The sequence below is a fragment of the Papilio machaon genome, chromosome 8 (assembly GCF_912999745.1).
Source record: "Papilio machaon chromosome 8, ilPapMach1.1, whole genome shotgun sequence".
NCBI classification, from domain to species: Eukaryota; Metazoa; Arthropoda; class Insecta; order Lepidoptera; family Papilionidae; genus Papilio; species Papilio machaon.
Window position 1 is genome coordinate 2682384 of NC_059993.1, and position 14355 is coordinate 2696738.

The 14355-nt window shown below is 34.4% G+C and overlaps 1 protein-coding gene across 1 annotated transcript in view; it reads right to left on the reverse strand.

The window, feature by feature from the left end:
* Positions 1-810: 810 nt before the first annotated feature.
* The window catches only part of LOC106720586 (A disintegrin and metalloproteinase with thrombospondin motifs 3), a 34103-nt gene continuing 20558 nt past the window's right edge, over positions 811-14355 (reverse strand). Inside the window, exons 7-17 of the mRNA XM_045679124.1 lie at positions 14178-14310; positions 10246-10418; positions 9387-9532; positions 8540-8658; positions 7473-7581; positions 5902-6272; positions 4420-4514; positions 3505-3627; positions 2338-2442; positions 1961-2093; positions 811-1549 (exon numbers count right to left, since the gene is read on the reverse strand). Of these exons, the coding sequence (XP_045535080.1) occupies positions 1262-1549; positions 1961-2093; positions 2338-2442; positions 3505-3627; positions 4420-4514; positions 5902-6272; positions 7473-7581; positions 8540-8658; positions 9387-9532; positions 10246-10418; positions 14178-14310 (1795 nt within the window). The 3' untranslated portion in view covers positions 811-1261. The remainder of the gene's footprint in view (positions 1550-1960; positions 2094-2337; positions 2443-3504; positions 3628-4419; positions 4515-5901; positions 6273-7472; positions 7582-8539; positions 8659-9386; positions 9533-10245; positions 10419-14177; positions 14311-14355) is intronic.

Sequence of the window (14355 nt, forward strand, 5' to 3'; positions counted from 1 at the left end):
TAAATTTGCGAGAAATACGCACAGAAACGAAATTAGCTATTTTTACATTACGCACAGAAAATTTGAGTCTTTATTTTTAAAATTTGAATATTACTGTAGATAGATATAGATTATAATCCCTATACGCTTATTTATGATATCTTACCAATATTATAAATGCGAAAGTTTAGATGCATGGATGGATGGATGTTTGTTAGAAAGTATCTCTGTAACGGTACAATGGATCTAGATGAAATTTGGCACAGATGCAGAACATAGTCTGGAAGAATACATAGGCTACTAATTAAGTTATTTTTTCATTTCACGCGGATGGAGTCGCGTGCGACGGCTAGTATTTTATAATTATTTTTTTTTTAGGATTTCATCGAAACAGTTTAAATAAAAATTCGCTTTTATTAGATTTTTTTATTTGGAAGTCGTGTACATTACAATATGGCACTTCGTTCCGTAACTTATTAAAAAACCATTATAAAAAAACTTAAAATTACTTATATAAATATTTATAACACAAATAATGAAATACTGGTTACATCGTTTTTATATTAAATACTCTTTCCTGAAGGTTCTACATTCTAACCAAAATAAATATAAAACCTTGTTCGTAAGCGTTTACGTACACGCAATTCATATTCGTATAATCTACTTAAATAAAATGTGGGACGAACAAGTTTCAAATTACCTTTATTATATTGTTTTACTAATGTTTTTGTCTTCTAAAAGTAAATTTACATATCTTCACAAAAATATAATATGTTATTTCATATTATATTACAATTACATTACATATTTTAATTGAAATTTATTAGTTTTGCGTTAAACCATTTAATCGTGTGCGAAAATATTACATAGATTTGTACCTTAGTTTTGTTTTTTATTTTATGTGCTAAAATAACACCAATATGATATTGTGATAGCTATCATAATTAGTGGTTGATGCTTCAAGCATTAGTTATTTAGGTCTCAAATATCATCTAAATAAATCTCATTATTTCTTATTTACGAATGGTAAAAAATCTTTGTCAAAATTTACTTACTTTTTACTACCTATTAATTCCAAGAGTCCTATTCAAAGATCAGAAATTCCGTGGTATATTTGCAATCTGCAGCTTAGTTCCAAGATAACCGAACAACTTTACTATGCCGTCGGACATATCATTTTTCAACCGTTGTCCCTGTCAGGTGCATCGCCCCTGTGATTCGAACTTTTAATTCGTGAAGAGCTTGTCTCGGTTACAAACATGTCAGTACATCAAGCAGTACACTAATGGCCATTATCCGAGTTAGATTCGATAGCACGACAGGCGTTACAACAGTACTTTCTAAAGGGCGGTACAACACAGTTCCTCTCTAGCTGGTCTCGTGCGAAGAGCTCACAGTACTGCGTGCCGTCGGTGGCGGGGCAGTGCGCGTGCGGCCGCTCCGAGGGCGGGCAGTGCCGAACCCTGCAGCGGCGCCGATGCTCGCGGGGCTTCGGTCCACACAACGCCTCATCTGGCGCTGGACACCGCAGAGGTTGATGGGAGACACCTCGCCCACATGTCGCCGAACACTGAAATTTGATATTTTGATATATAGATAGTTTAATTTAACTTTCGTGTTTTTTATGCGAATTGATTGCCACTACGTAGCTTTGAGTGGATTGCGTGAAAGGTGACATGATTACGAAACGAGCTATTGGCAAGAAAACTTAGCATGCCGACCCCAGCTAGAGTGATCCCACTCCAGGTGAGAATAACACGCCTGGAAAGGACAAAAATATATTGATATTGACAACCTCTGTTTACGGTGATATACCTAGGTGTAGAAGCAGTACATCTAAATTGTACTTTCCTTTTTTGTAACTCCATGATAGTGCACAATAAAGTATATTTGTATTTGTATTTGTATTTGTATTTGTATTTGTATCTATTTTGAGCTTAAACTAATTACTATATTACAAGACTACAAAGAGTATATATACCGGAGTCCAGGGCATCTCCTGCCAGTATGCTGGACAGGGCAGGCGGTTACACGGCTGCTGCTTGTCCGGCTTGCTCGGCGGGCACAGCGCCGGCGATACACTACGTCGTATCAGCTCTTTTTTTGTTAATACACTGAAAAATATTTGAGACATAATAGTTTTATTCTTATAGTTAAGAGTAGTAGTGGTATTACTAGAATGTAGTATAATACTACTAGTAGAAAGGTGTCTATTTCATCTAAGACTATTTATTATGTTAGTACTTACTTAGTCCATATCTTAAAGCTTTCTTAAGTTTAAGCTTATTGCAAAAACGAAGGTCACTTAAGAAAGAATAGGTTGGAAATATATACAACGTTATTAAAATAATTTAGTACCTAATGTTAGCAGGTACACAGAATAGTTGTCTCTCTTGCACGCCCTCGGCGCCGCAAGTCGCACTGCATTCCTCCCAGTCGCCCGGCGCCCACATGAATTCACAACTAGAAATAGTAAAAAGTACTGAAATTAGCCTTTTTTACAAGTACCAACCTCAATTTTCTTTTAAACCTTCTTGATTGTGAAGTCCAGTACACAGAATTTTTAATTCTATTTGACTTTCATTCACTTTATAAGGTGCAAACTGTTTACAGTGAAATACACACGTGCTATTTTTGTCGTATAATTAATGTTACAAATATAAATGAATTTTTAAATGTGAAATACGTGGAGTTTTTTTAGATTGTTCAATTTCACAAGCGTTTCAAGTTTTATTTGTCGATACGAATTCTTTGAATACGTACATAGCTGAGGCGAGATTTAGATTTCTTATAATCTGACTCAGCTGTTTGCAAATCTCGTCTTACGAATCCTTACCTTGCCTTTTCAATTGAAATGTACACTTATTGCATCTTCAGACTTTTTTTGTTACTTATGAAAAGACTTGAAGTGTTATTTAAAAAGAGCTTTTAAATTGCATTTTTGAACTCAGTTATTATTGCTAAATGTTTTAAAGATTCTCTGATCTTTCCTTTCTTCGTTTGGTCTTTGACAAAAAGGTCAGTGAGAAAACCTTTGGGATCCTAAACTTTTGTGAGAATGAATTCTCCATCCCTTTTAATGACCTTCTTTTTAAACCGTAAAACGTCTAAGTTTTCAAATTAGAATTGCGTAAATTGTGTTTATGTTTCTCTATAATTTACGTAATTCTCAACTAAGCAAACAGTCGTAAACTCTAACAAATGCCCATTATCGCAGTAATTAGTTGAAGTCTGCCAACAAAATAGATTTCGTAGCGAATGACATCTATTATTGGACCATTAATTACGATGTTAATGCGGACTACATTTCCAGACAAACTTATTATAAAGTTATTGTTGACAATTAATAATAATAAAAAAAGAATGGATTCTTAATGAAATGCTATGACCCAATATCGAAGATAAGAAAGTGATAATTGAGAATTAATTGATTAAATTTTCTCTCATCCTTGTCTAAACTCTATCTATCGGTCTCTAATTTTTTTTATCATTGCTTTTTTGATGATATTTAACGACCAAAGTTACCTGTGAGAGTTACAACGTTCGTAGCGCGCTGGCGGGCAGTTTTGGTCGCGTGGACACCTCTGTCGTACCAAACGCATACCGCCGCCGCACGATGCCGAGCACGGCCCACGTTCTCCTGACCATCTATATAACAATATATGTATACATTTAGTGCCTGTTTTCACTTAGGTATAATTTTGTGTAGCAGTCGCAGTGGAAATAAGACGGGGAACTCCACAAAAAATAGTTACACCACTCCTAGCGCTGTCTCTATATTTTTTATGTTTCTATGTGATTCCTTATAATGTTTAGATGGATGGATGTTTGTTTGAAGGTATCTCCAGATCGGATCCTCCAACGGATCTCGATAAAATATGTCATAGATGTAGTTCATAGTCTGGAAGAACATATAGGCTACTTATCTTTTTTTAATTCTACTTGAACGGAGTCGCGGGCGATAGCTAGTTAAATATAAAATGAATTTCCGAGTATAGCTTAACGTTAGCCACATGGTCTCAGTTTAATGCGGGCTGTGGTATGGCAGGAAGCCAATTTGCTTTAGATATGTGTGTTTTACGACAAGCGGGTTGAACCGCATTACTAGACCTCTTTAAAATGAACATAGTAAAAAGTTTATTATGCTACGCTATTTTATAATCGTGTAGTTAGTTGTTTATCTTGTCTAAAATAAAATAGTAAATATGAAAACATAGGTGATTAAAGATTATTTTAAATAAATAATAAATTTTTGCGTTACTCATAGGATGAGTAAAGGTGTTTGTATTAAAAGTTTTAAATATAAATGCGATGGGAATTACTTGGCGTATTTTATAAAACTGATCTGAAACGTAATTATTCAACGATTTGCCTATGACTGAGGCAGTGACACACAGAGAGTTATGAGACATAACTCAGAATATAATACTTTGCCCATACCTGTACTCCATAGGTCGCGCTCTAGGTGCGGGCGTGCTGTAGTTAACTGACACTTCGACTGAAAGCTTCTCCTCCACCGGCCGCTCGGGAAGAGCCTAAAAATATTATTTACCAGGCAATCAGCAAATATTTATTACTTCAGAACCATTCTCTTTCTGAATAACAAAACAATATTATGTTTGGTTTCTACTGAAACTTATTCTCCTTTTAAATATTAAGATTAAAAAAGATTTTGGACCGGTTTTTGGACAATGTAAACTCATGGATAATCCTCATAAAATCCACAACACCTTTTTTAGATATTAAGCAATAATGTCCTTCATAAATCTCATGATTAGCTTTTTTAGGTCTTGCAAAATGACTATAACATTTAATTTTACTTTACAATAAAATTAATTAACATCGATGCGAATTAGAAACGGAACTTTTACAGTAACTACCATTGTAATGAAACGATTTAAACTTTATATTAAAGGCGTTACGGTGATTTTCATCGTAGAGTTGAAGCGATCCAAGTTGAAAACATCTTTGAATAATTAAACCTGTCTACGCTGTAACCCTCGTCATGAAACGATTCGCTTCGTTAAGCATTTAGTAGTTTTATCCCTTTGTCGGAATAAGACGATTATTTTTCAGAAGATTGAAACTTCAAAAGCCAAGAAAGTATTTTTAAGGGAAGCTTAAGTTTTTTCAGGGAAACATTAAACAAACGTTAACCAACCAATCAAACATTGACGATAATTAACTACGCTAGTTACAGTAGCTGTTGCTTGCGAAATAAAAAAATGTTTAGTAATAAATGGAACTAAATACATTTGTTAAATTTTCTATTAATCATCTTTCTACTAAACAATGTATGTCTACATTTTTATTACTTTATAAAAAAAAAAACAAAAAAATGGGACCCACCTGCAAGCACTTCCTTTCGATTAAAATAATTTTTATCAAAATCGGACCACCAGGGGCGGAGTATCGCGGTAACACACATAAAAAAAAAAAAATCAGTCGAATTGATAACCTCCTTCTTTTTGAAGTCGGCTAAAAACAGTAACATTCGCAAACGTTTTTTTAATTAACAACCATTTAGAAATTGTTTGAACGAAACCATCTTATTTTGATGTGTATCTATCCATGTAGATTTTGTAATTGAAAGAAATATTAATTTAAATTAAAAACCAAATAATTTCACAACAGAAATTCTACAACACAATTTATATATGAAAAAATATAATGCTTTTAAATATGCGTCGTACTATATTTTATTATTATTCTTTTATTCTTGTGGTGTATTTATTAATTTCATATTACTTTTTGATTTAAAAAATTGACTGGATAAAAGAAAATCCGTACGAAATCTGTACAACATTGATGTAATTACATGCTAAATTACATATATGTACGTTATTCACCATTTAAAATGAAACAGGCAACAAAAACAGATTTATTATCGGTCTTCACGTTCCAAATGCCAATTACACTTACCATAATCATTAAATCGGTCTGTAGTCGAGAATCCGATGTTATAAAGATGTCGGTGTCGGTTTGCTTCCACCGCACCTGGCTCCCTGCCGCCACAACTTCCCCTTCCCATCCATACTTCTCGCCTTCTTTGATATTTATCACATTGCTATCAACTTCTATTATCTGCAAGTTCTGTGGCACGTTGGGATCATACTTCAGGTACTTATCCTCTTTATTGTCCAGTTCAAATCGTCTGGAATGATGTTTCGTTAACTCCAAGATCGGTCTGTTTTTTTTACGTTCCCGGATCGCGATGTTTAGTGCTACTGGTGTGGATAGGTGTACTGACAGCAAGCGGGCCTCGTGGGGTATCACCGTTAAACGTGTCCAACCTAAAACAAATAGTTTCAACATCTAATTAATCAACATCATCATCATCAGTTCAGCCTCGTAACGCCCACTGCTGGGCATAGGCCTCCCCCAAAGATCGCCACGATGATCGGTCCTGTGCAACCCGCATCCATGATACTCCCGCAACCTTGCCAGATCATCGGTCCATCTTGCGGGAGGCCTGCCCACGCTGCGTCGACCTGTATGTGGCCGCCATTCTACTTAATAATAATTAATAATCAAGTACAGTAGCTTCCTTATTCGCAATTCCGTTACCCGTGGTTTAAAAAATTGCGGATATAAAAATTATGACCAACGAATTGTATCAAGATCATTTTTGGAAATCTTTTTCATTACATTCAAATTGCTATCCCCATTCGTGGATTCTTCGATCGCGGCACATTATAAGAACGTAACTACCGCGTAATTTATTTTAATTATAACAAAATTATGACTTCTGATAGTCGTGCTTCGACTGGTATATATTCTTCATTTATTCGTCAGTCTCACATTTTTTTACTTTATACACAACTAATGAGTACTTTAGTATATATGATGCAAAGTCAAGGAGGCGAAAGATACACAAAGCACTCAAGCGATAATAAAATAAATATTTGTGAGATACGCAAATATTTAGTCACGAATAGGTCGCCAGTTTACCACATCTATCAGACTATGTGAGATCATCAAAGAGAAAGAAAAAATATTACTTTTTATGCGCTGTTTAAATTTAACTCATAATCATTTATTTGTAATCTATCCATCCAGATTTCTAAATCATTAATAAGGTTCTAATAAAAATATGGTAGAGTACAGAGTTTATGAGGATTTCTTACCAAAAATTCTAAATTGAATGTTAATTTAAAAGTGATTTATGTTTAAAATAAAAGTTAGACACAATACTGTGGCATTTTTGACTTTTAATTCTTTTTGTGGCGAGCCTTTCTTGTTGGTTTTAAATTGTTTCATATAACTAACATTAATGACTATAATTGATAAAATAAATGTCGCCCGCGACTCCGTCCACGCGATAGAAAAACTTAACAAGTAACCTATGTATTCTTCCAGGCTATGTTCTACATATGCGCCAAATTTCATAATGATTCGTTGAGCCGTTCCACAGATACCTTCTAACAAACATCCACCCATCCATTCATCCAAACTTTCTCATTTATTATATTAGTAAGACTGTTAAACGTTACCTTTTCCAAGTGTTCGCGTATAAATATGTGTGTTGTTGTTACAATAACCATCTGGGCACCAGTTGCAAGTTGGATCCGTAGAGTTACATTGTCCTTTAACACATGTTCCCTGTGAATATATTACAGATAATATAGTACATGCAATAAATAACTTCCTGTGTTTGCGGATTGATGGGAAAATATATATTAAGATTAAAATTGATTCATGCGTTTGCTTATTGACTTTTAAATTTTTCCTATTTAAAGGTGTATGCAAAATTGACTATTGCTTGGCTAATAGTTTGATTTCTAATTGTCGTTTGATCTATGCTTTTTAGTAATGTTTTGTTGTATTTGAGAGACGTAATAATGCTATGGAATGTAATAATAATAAATGTGTTGTTGTTTTACTGAGGTCATTAAGGGAGAGAAATTTTGTTGATGTAATATGATACATCACATGTTGCTTCACATGACTGTTTTTCTGGTGTATGTTGGTGTATACCACGGGTATGAAATCCAAGATTTTATCTTTTTGAAATCCGTTACGGAAACCAAAATTAATTCTATGTAACTGCAAGTCCTGTATCTTAAATGCCATGAAATTAAGAGCTGTCAAAAAGTGATGAAGGTTACCTCAGTTATTAAAACCACATTAAATTTAATATTTAAGTATACAAATAAGTAATATATAGTGTTTGTTATCTTCTTTTCAATGCACAACACTAACACAAACAGTGACTACTCAGTCACAAAAAAATATACAAAGTGTGTGAATTGTAAAAATATTTGTACAATTCACACAGTTATCTATGAGTTCGTAAAACAATATATTTTATATCTGTAAGATGATTCTATTGAATGTTGCTGTTTACAATTCCTAGAACTCATGCGATAGGTACAGACTTCATCAATTGTTGCATCGCTACTAATAGATTTCATAAGAACTAATCCTTAAATAGAATAAACAGTTTTAAAGTGGGTAGTTTCTAGAAAACTGTGTAGATTATGATTACTTAATTTTCTGTCTTTGACTCTTAAAGTGTTCTATTATATTTATCTATTAAAAAAACTCAAAATTTTACTACCTGAGAGCAAAGATCAAACGGTCTCTGGTAGCTGCAGGGTGCACCATCAGGGAGATGTCCAAATTTAGAAGGTTTCCCTCCGGCGTAATCTACACACCATGCTTCGCAGTTTTTTGACTCTGTCGATTAAAACAAATGGATAAGAAACTTGCGATCGCATGTAGAACAAAACCCTTGAACTTATTGGCTCGTCAGACATAAAATCTCAATGTGTGAACTTCATTTTTCATTCCATTACTGCACAGCAAACATAAAGTACACTTGAACGCGTACAAAATTACTTCTTCAATCATCGCTGACCTTTAAATTCAAACCTTTAATGCACATCATATGTTAGTACGAGCTCATAAATTTTTTCTTCGAACCTTAATCGGTTTAGTTATTCAATAAAGTATCATGTTAGTAAGCTGTCTGTCATCGTTGGTACATTCGAGTACAACAAGTTGATGCGGTCAAATACAAATAGTAGGTACAGTGTAGTTAATGTAGGTAATGTGCATATCAGAGGAAGTTTGAAAGTAGCGCCAGTTATCGAGAAATTGAGGAGCAGAAGGTTAGCGTGGTTTGGACATGTTATGCGGAGGGATGATAATCATATAAACAAAAAAGTAATGAGATTGAATGTGGATGGCTATAAAGGTAGAGGAAGACCAAAGAAAGTATGGATGGATTGTGTGAAAGAGGATATGCGTAAGAAGGGGGTAAATTCAGATATGACGGCTGATAGAGATGTATGGAGGAGTAGTATATACTGTGCCGACCCTCCATAGGGATAAGGGCAGGTTGATGATAATGAGGTACAGTGTAGTTAAAAATCTTGGTAGAGTCAAATGCATTGATGCGTTACCGTCTGGATGCACGTGGGGTATGAAGTGGCTGGCTTGGCGCACGCACATGTCAGCGCGGATGTCCCGCGTGGCCGCGCACGCGGCTCCTTTCCAGCACACCGACACTTGGGACCCGGCGCCTTCGCAAGCGCTCTCAGAGACAGACCTGAAAGTTAAACTAACTTACACCCCTCTTCTACTAAGCAACTAACCACAAGATTTGGGGAGAGCCAGTGGAAATTATACATTATGCTGCTGATAGAAACAAAAAAAATATTGAATTTAAGAAGCTTTAAAATGATTTTGCTTGATATTGTTATCGAAGATCTCATAAACCTTATTATATAAGATTTTATTTAAACCTTCTAATGAAACTAAAAAAGTTCTGTAAAATTAGTAGAGGTAAATTGATGCTCCATGAGAAGTATTAAAAAAATAAAAAACCTTCTTGAAAATGCACATAAAATGTTACGTTAAATATCAAGATCTTTCCTCTTGTGTACAGTGGATTGTAAAAGTAATTTAGAGGTAATCGTTTGTGAAGACACGCCAATCCATCCGTATCCAGTCATGTCGCTTATTTGTTGTACGCCCGTGTTTACAGATTGAAGCCGATTTGATGGATGGAGCGAGTAAGAGCTTTACTGAGCTTTACTTACTTTAGTTTCAAAAAATCTTTGTCATTTAATTTTACATGAGATTTGTCATCAATCTTATTTGATCACAAACTATTTAAAAAAAACTTATATTCTTAGGACACAAACCGTCTTTGTTATCCTCAGAACATCCTACCAAAGTTACATCACAATCTGTCCAGTAGTTTAGAAACATATAGGGAACAAACATACAAACATTGATTTTTGTTTACTATCTACTTACCCTTTGTACCGACAGCGTCGCGTGCGTGTCCGGATGCCGTAACCGCAGTCAGCACCGCATTCGCTCCACGCCCCCCACTCTCCCCACTCCGCGGTGCCCGGTCCCTCTCCCTTGTGCACCTTGACTTCGTCCCCATGACCCGGCATCAGCTCGCATACATGATCCACGCACCACTATAGAAATATTTAATACATGAATGTCTTAAAAGAGCATATACCAGTCCTAAAGGCCGTCAATGCATCATCGGGTCATCTAATTCTGATGCTTATTTTACAAGATGTCTTCACTTTATCTTGCAGTTTTCACAACTAAAAGCGAAATATGGTAATGTAGAACATGTAGGGAATTTGGCATTTCTCGGTTAGCACTAAATGGAAATCCATTATCTCTGGCTAACCCTGCTGCAATGGAACATAAACTGCATGGATATAGATTTTGTAGCTTGTTTATATCCTTAACAATTTATCTTTTATTGTAGGTAAGTAGTGCGGTATGGAATAAATTGTTTATGTGTTCGTATTTCCGGTAACCATCGTCTTTTGGGACTTTTTAATCTTTTAGAAATTAGAAAATCCATCCATATTTTTAAAAGCAAAAAAGAAATTTATTTAACGTATTTTGAAATATTCTCGTATGAATGGGATAAATATCAATTGACTCCAGAACGTTAACTGCAAGATATATTGTCTTTCCATTTAGTTTTTTTTAAAACCAGTTCCAATGTTCAATATGAATCAATTATAATTGTGGCAGGGCAAGCAAAACTATCGTATAATGGGATGGGATTTTAAATTTGCAGATCTTAAGACTAAAATTCACAGTTTGTAAATGGGTACATAAAATATTTTTATTTCTTAATTTCCACTTCATGTTATTTGCCACAATTCGTACAACCAGTATAAAACATAATCAATCAATGGATTTAATACGAATTCATATCCATTGGGTGGTCATAAAAAGAGGTCCGTTGTTTTGCGAGGCGTACGAAGCGATATTGGATTTCTCAGTGAATTGGTAACCCTACACCTTTACAGTGCAGCGCCCTCTACCACGGGATGTTGGTCAATGGACGGTTTATATGTGCACGTAATACAAAATGCCTTATTGGTATTATTCCAGACCTGACTTCCTGTGCTTTAAAGAAAATGACGATCAACAACATATACAATGACAATTCAACGTATAATATTTTTTACAAGTAGTAAATATCTTTCAATTCAACCTGAATAGATAGTTGTATTAAATCCTATTTAGTATTTAGTAAGTTATATAAACAAAAAATGTGCGCTATAGACTATTTATCCAGCTAGCAATTGATAAGTTAAAAAAAGAAACATTTTTGTGCAGTGTTTCTATTCTAAATTAAAATAATGTAAGCATTAATAATATTGTACTGAATCATGTTTCTGTTCCCTAAATATCTCACACGTGTATTAAGCAAATCAATTCTCATTTCAAGCTCGAACTGCATTCAAAAAGGATTTCAATGAATTTATGCGGACGCACGAACGCGCGGCGTGTACGAATGGTACGTTGGTAGAATCCAAAGTGGTTGTCATATCTGCATTATTACATTGGTATATATTTTTGCAATGCACTGAGCACTGGGCACTTAGTATACACGCGCTTTCTAGGGTCGTGATGCAAGCGCTGATCGTGAAGCATTAATTAAGTCCACAGTATCTGTTATAAGGTACTTTGTTACGAGTACTTTTATAATTTTAAAATAATTCTATTCATGTCACACTAACATGAGTTAAAAGTCATGTGGCTGAGAAGAACTGTTATCAAAGTATAGGTACTAAAACAATGTTTCACGTATTAGTTGGTTTTTATCTGTATTAACAATTCTTTAAAACTTGTTAACCAATTTTGACAGTACCACTATTAGAAGACTATAAAGAATGGATTCAAATTCAATATTTGCTAAAAACAAACAACTAATCTTAGATCTTACTTATAAATGAGAAAGTTTGAATGTATCTCCAGAACGGCTCAACGAATGTCTATATAATTTGGCAAAGATGTAGAATATAGTTTGAAAGAACACATAGACTAAATATTAAGTTGATTTTATTCTAACAACGCGCGTACGTCAGCTAAATTAAATCACTGTTGCGTTTTATAACACTTGTTATCAACAGATGCAATTTTACGACATGATTCCTTTGTACCAGATTTATGAAGACTACAGAGAGCTTTTAGACATCTGTTTTCAACACTTAGGCGTCTGTAACATGCAATAATAAATGTCTTTCAAACGGCAAATATAATATTACATTTAATAACACGTAGTCTGTTAATCAATTAATCTTCATAATGTTTACGAAACGACGTTAGATGTTTACGTATAATTACAATTTTTTTTTGTTATCACTCTAATAAATTAAGAACCTATTATCACCCTTAAAATTAAGAACCTATCTTACTAATATTATAAATGCAAAAATTTAGATAGATGGATGGATCTTTGTTTAAAGGTATCTCCGGGACGGCTGAACGGATCTCGATGAAATTTGGCACAGATGTAGAACAGTCTGGAAGAACACATAGGCTACTTATTAAGTTTTTTTTTAAATTCCGAGCGGACGGTGTCGCGGGCTACAGCTAATATATAATAATTATGTTTGTTTTTAAGTAAGTTAAGAGTAAGATGAAATTAAAATGGTAATAATATTTTGTGGCTTCTGTGTATCGATAATATTTGCTCTGTTGTGAGTTTTTACTGCTTATTATCTCATTTTTAAAGGGTGTAAGAGGGATAACAACTTGTTTTTGTACAAGTGTTTTGAACAGTGAATAACTTATAGCAAAGTGCACTCAGCCTCTGATCCAAGATTTATCAAGTGGTTAAAGCAAATATTTGTAATCAACAAACCAAGGCGAATTATCTCCAAGTTATTTGCCAAACGATAGCCATATCAGGTCTAAGTATACTGGAGTGATAACCATTTAAACCAGATAGAAAAACCAGTCCTAACCATACAAGTTATATTGATCAAGTTATAGAGTTCTAAGTATATAGTTAACAATCAGTAAGCCTTACTTGTTTTTTTTATAGTACATTAAACTTGTCTGGGAAAATGTTGGACCATGCCTTAAACGTAGAAATAAAGCGATTTGCAATACTGGTTGTACTACAGATTTAAGGTTCAAAGAATAAAAAATATCCTACCATTTATAGTTACCATGAAGTTTTAATATCATATTGCAGCAGAAGGACAAACACTTTGTCTCCATATACCTTAAAAAATTGTCTACGCAAAAGAAAGTTAGCTCAGATTGAAAATAATTACGTGTTTTTATATAAAATATTTTTTTTCTCGCGCAACATTTCAAAATACCAATGCACTCTGACTCCATATTGAATCCGAGCGCAAAAATGTCAGCATTTCATACGTCAAAACTAAGTGGTTAGATTTATGAACGGCACGTATGGGCGCGAACAAATCTCGGTGAGAAGAGAATGCATAGTATAACAGTACAGGAGCATTAACTTTGTAATTTTTGTGCCATATATCAGTTGATACGGATATAGTTTTCTTTTATTCAAAATAGTTTTTTATTTGTGCGAGAAAGAAAAGGTGTTTGTTACTTCTAAGTATTGTAACATTAATAAAAAACATGCTTATAACAAAAACAGAGAAGATTTTATTTACTGAGAAGATTAGGTTTCCGGCGCCTTAATCGTCAGTCGAAACCTAGAAAAATTCAACGATGGAGCTGATCTTTTAATAAAATAAAAGGTGCTCTTCCGGTTAGACCAGCTGTAGTAGAAAGAAAGAAAAAAATAATAAGATACCATTTATTGTCCCATCTACAAAAAATACTTTCAATATAATTGCCCTTACTTAGTAACGTGAGGTCGGCGCACAAGGTTTACTGCTTAAAATATGTTTCTTCATATGATGGTCCATAACTGGTGCACTTACCCTATTAGTTCCGCATCTAGTGCCCTCTAGCGGCGGCGCGCGCTTGGAGCGGCAGACGTGCGGCACGGTGCGGTGCGCACACCATAGCTTGGCGCACACCGACCGCATCTTTATAGACTTGCACACCGAGAACCTGATAACAAACAGAACTGTTAAACTTAAAGCTTTTAAATGTCAC